At 45.6% G+C, this 5,000-nt stretch overlaps 1 protein-coding gene across 6 annotated transcripts in view; it reads left to right on the top strand.

Moving 5' to 3' along the window:
- Positions 1 to 5,000, top strand: part of LOC125031086 (transcription factor collier-like) — a 161,284-nt gene that overhangs the window by 143,554 nt on the left and 12,730 nt on the right. For all 6 annotated transcript variants that reach the window (XM_047621564.1, XM_047621563.1, XM_047621566.1 and 3 more), the window contains exon 8: positions 2,533 to 2,659. In XM_047621564.1, the coding sequence (XP_047477520.1) occupies positions 2,533 to 2,659 (127 nt within the window). The remainder of the gene's footprint in view (positions 1 to 2,532; positions 2,660 to 5,000) is intronic.

The raw sequence follows: 5,000 nt of genomic DNA, 5'->3' as shown, positions 1-5,000 counted from the left end.
ATGAGTTAACGACCGCCTAACACGTCGCGACGGGTCGACTCTCGCGTTCGAAAGTCTGCCTTGTAAATCGTCCGGTTGAAAAAGTTTACCCTTGATCAAGTCTCCTGCAAAAAACTCAACAACTCCTGTCGTTTAATGGTGTCGCGCTCATAATTGTTTTCATTAGAAACGAGCCTTCGATCCAACATAAGGAAGCGAGTGTGACTTGTACCGAGGACACGAAGCAGACGTCGCAGTCAAAACAGAAGTTACGGACGACAGAGGGCGCCAGTGTTTGTGTTGGTGAGATTTATGCCACCAGATGGCAGGCCTGCGTCTTCCGCCCGACATGCCCGCGTTTGGCTCATTATCACTCTCTCCTCCTTCTACTCTTCGTGTTTATTTTATTTGGTTTCTCTGTGCTTACCGCAGTTATTAGGGATTTTATATGTTTGTTTAAAAAAAAGAAAATGTTTAAACTGAGAATACCATTTAACACCATTACATATTTTTACACGATACCACACCTCCGCATCATTTTTATTTCCTTCACCTATCCAAAATTGCACTTAATTTTTAAAAAGGGGTATATCATAAAATCCTCAAGATCTCTACGGCGGGTGTCACGTGTTAGTTAGATTAATATTCGAAGGCAATATCAATTTGTCACCAAGCTGCGGCCGCCATCTACGATCTCCCAAGATGCGTCGCGGGAGATTTATAGCACAGTATGTCTCTTGCGGTGTTGCGGAGCACACTCTCTCCCTCTCCATCTATCGGTTCTGTCTCGATTTGGAATTCTACGTTATCGAGTTCTATATACGTTGCCAATCATGGAGTGACATAGCTGAAAGAGAGAGAGAAACAGAGAGGGAGAGAGAGAGAGACGGACAGACACTCTGACTAATAGAAATACATAGAAAAAAAGCCACAGAGATATAAAAAAAAAATCAAATAATACAAGTAACATCCTCCACCTCCCCCCCCCCCCCTCCCTCCCTCCCTCCTGTCAGTGGCATTCAGGAACGTAAAGAATTCCCACTCCTTATCAGCGGTCTCCATTCGTGCGAGAGGGGATTACGCATGTCCACTTCCCGCCAGTTTCCCACTTACCCCCTCCCCTCCTCACCTCCCCCTTTCTCTCCTTCTCTCTTTCCCTCCCTCCCTCCCTCTTTTTTTTTTCCCCTTCTCTCGCTCTCTTTCTGTCGTCACGTGACCTATTTACCCGCCATTAATCCGCCAATCCGGAGTCACTTTATCTTTCCCGCCACTCGACGTCACTTCCGCTTCGTTGGGCCGAGAGCTTCCGGTTTTCTTGAAGGCTCGACTGATTTGCATTAACGGAAGACGGGAAGACGGGAATAGCATACGTAATATGTGCATTGTTTATTAACAAACCGTAGAGTAATTAATGTCACTGAGGATACGGGATGGGAAGAATTCGCCCGGCCATTGAATTCCCAGTTAATCGCACCCTCTTCAGAGTGCGGTGGGCGTTTGGGCGTGAATGAGAGGGCGGGGTTGGAACCGAAGGGCGTGAGAGAGTGGAAGGAGAGATACCAATCCCCTTCGAAACGCCTGCTTAGCTCTCTCTCTCTCTCTCTCTCTCTCTCTCTCTCTCTCTCTCTCTCTCTCTCTCTCTCTCTCTCTCTCTCTCTCTCTCTCTCTTCTCTCTCTTTCTCTCTCTCTCTCTCTCTCTCTCTCTTCTCTCTCTCTCTCTCTCTCTCTCTCTCTCTCTCTCTCTCTCTCTCTCTCTCTCTCTCTCTCTCTCTCTCTCTCTCTCTCTCTTCTCTCTCTTCTCTCTCTCTCTCTCTCTCTCTCTCTCTCTCTCTCTCTCTCTCTCTCTCTCTCTCTCTCTCTCTCTCTCTCATTCTACCTCTGTCCCAATCTATTTATCTATCTATCTATCTTTTTTATATTTTTCCTGCTCTAATATCAGATACCATAATAGGCCATAAACAGAGGAACGTTATTACATATGTATGTTTATTTTATTTCGTGCTCTCCCATACACATGCTAACACCTACACTGAGAGAAACATTGTCAGCCAAAAACAAATGATTACATTCAACTGCTTGCTATTATCTTCATCCAGTTCCACCCACCCTTCCACCTACCTTTCTACCCACCCTTCCACCCACCCTTCCACCCACCCTCCACCCACCTCAACCCACCCTTTACCCACACTTCCACCCACCCTCCACCCACCTCAACCCACTCTTTACCTACCTCACCCACCTTTCCACCTACCCTTCCACCCACCCTTCCACCCCTTTACCCCCCTTCCAACCCCCTCCTTCCACCCCCCCTTCCACCTACCCTTCCACCCACCATTCCACCCCTTTACCCCCCCTTCCACCCCCTCCTTCCACCCCCCCCTTCCACCTACCCTTCCACCCACCCTTCCACCCCTTTACCCCCCCTTCACCCCCCCCCTTCCACCCCCCCTTCCACCTACCCTTCCACCCACCATTCCACCCCTTTACCCCCCCTTCCAACCCCCCCCCCCCCTCAACCTCAATACTAATCAGAATTCAACTCCCTTCCTGCAGGTGGTCATCTCCCAGCAGGTGGACGTCGCAGGCCCTCTGTTGGCGGTTTCAGACAACATGTTTGTTCACAATAATTCGAAGCACGGCAGGCGGGCCAAGCGCCTCGACCCTACTGAGGGCATGTTCGGTGAGTACTTGTATATTAAGGCTTGTTTTTGTTTGTGTTTTGTGTTTGTTTGTTTGTTTTTATTGTGGATTTTTTTGAAAATTATGTTATTCTCCTTCGTTGTTGAAGGGAGTTGTCAGTGCTTATTATATGTGTTTTTGTTATGTATTTTGTTGTGTTCTTTCTTTCTCTTTCTCTCTCTCTCTCTCTCTCTCTCTCTCTCTCTCTCTCTCTCTCTCTCTCTCTCTCTCTCTCTCTCTCTCTCTCTCTCTCTCTCCTCTCTCTCTCCCTCCCTCTCTCCCTCGCTCATTTTCTTTTTAAAAAATGTCATCAGAAATAGTCTTTTCTTAGGTATCTTAAAAAAAAAAAAACTTTATTCAAGAGCGAAATGTATCCCTACTTATCATACTTTTTGGAGGGGGACCGAGAACCCTCTTAGAAAAAAAAATAACTTCCTCGACACAATGTTTCTCGAAAATTCCAATTGTAATAACTCTTAGGACTCCTTCACTCTTTTCGTGTCTTCTCTGTTCTTTTCTCTTCGTTTCTTTTCCGTTTTCTGTTTTCTGGTTTTATTTTTCTCTCTCTCTTTCTCTCTTTTTCTTTAGTTTTTTTTTTTTTTGTGTTTTTGTGTAGTCTGTTTTTTTGTTTCTCTCTCTCTTCACTCTTCTCTTTTCTTGGCTTCTCTTCTCTTCTCTTCTCTTCTCCCCTCTATCTCTCGCTCCCCCCCATTCTCCCTATTCCTCACTCTCTCTCTTTCTCCTCCATCTCCCTCGTTCTCGCTCTCCCTCTCCCCCCTGAATCTTATCACGCCGTCCCTCTCCATAGCTTTTAAATCTCCCGTCGAGGTGGTGGCGGCGCGAGACTTAGCTTACTGGTATGAACTATGTCTTTTACTAACTTTGGGAACCCCGGAGCGATCTTACGGTAAAAAGCAACAATAGTTTCTCATTTGTAAGTTGGTCTTAGACAATCCCCCGCGGGGCCATAGCTCCCCGCTGATTGGTTTATTCTCCCAGCGGGAACCAGCCTCGGCCGCTGATTGGTCCGAGAAGCCTCGTTGTTCACAAGACGTGGGAATGGCAATTCGGATTTTTATGTATGTGTTTTTGAGAACCTTGTCGCTGCGGGGAATCTTTTGGATATAAAGAATATATCGAAATCAGAACGATAAGCATCGGCCGCGTATGACAAAGAGAGTAGGAGAAAGCGAGGGTGCGTTTTGTTTGTTTATCATCGTTTACGGGAGGGTAATATCTTGTCATTTTCACCCCCGCGAGGAAGGCCCGGCGGTGTTTACGACAAGCCGAATTGTCGCTTATAAGAATTTCGTCCCTCCCACCTCCTCCATCTCCGTACTCCTTATTTCTCTCCCATTCCCGCTCTCCCTCCTTTTTCCTCTTCTTTATAGTCCACCATAAATCATCTCACGGAATATAGAAAAGCCCAGAAATGAAACGAAATGCTAGCAAGCGAGGGCCAGAGCACATGACCATTTTGTGATCCCGTAGAATCGCGCGCCGGCGTTGCCATACGGGGCTGCGTTCGAGTGTGACGTTACGCTCGCCGCGGCGGCCGGTGAACGAACGCATCGGGAATCAATAAATATTTCGCCGGTCCTGGAATTATGAGCATATTATCTCTCAATGGCTCTAACTTAGTTTATTCGCGCGTCGGGGTGGGCGGGAGAACTTTTAAACCGATATCACACCCTCTTCAAGTTATTAGGGGCGCCGTTAGAATATTCTAATTAGAAAGAGATGCATTTTTTTTATTCAGCTTTCGTTTTTTTTTCTTAAAGTATGATTACTCCGTTTTGTTTAGATGATTTATAGAGCGTAATAATGATTGTAATCAAGATAAAGGCAATGATAATTAGGGATAATAAATATAATGATGATGATAATGAAGATAATAAGAATGATGATGATAATAATGATAATGACAATATCAATAATAATAATAAGAAGAATAAGAATAAGAAGAAAAATTATAATAGTAATATTAGCAACAACAATAACTATAATAAGGATAATGATAACAATAACGATAACAATAACAATAACAATCATAACACAAGTAATCGATGATCCATAAATAGATAAACTATAAGGAGAGAAAGAGAGAGAAAATATAACACGAAGACCTGTTTCGGAGATGAATCATGGATCAGTCCCTCGGCCTAATCTCCCTTTGGAGTCAAGGTAGGCCTATGACGCAAGAGCTGCCTGATGATTCCCCTCGCTTGAGCGCCGTGATGATTTGGGTCCGAGATTAGTCAGCGGCGGTCAAGCGGAGGGGGGGGAGAGGGGGGGATGAAGGGGAGGGGGGGAAGGGGGAGGGTAAGATCCTTGATGTTACG

The sequence above is a fragment of the Penaeus chinensis genome, chromosome 12 (genome assembly GCF_019202785.1).
Source record: "Penaeus chinensis breed Huanghai No. 1 chromosome 12, ASM1920278v2, whole genome shotgun sequence".
Classification (NCBI taxonomy): Eukaryota; Metazoa; Arthropoda; class Malacostraca; order Decapoda; family Penaeidae; genus Penaeus; species Penaeus chinensis.
Note: the sequence above shows the minus strand (reverse complement) of the source record. Positions and strands in the feature narration are given on the sequence as shown.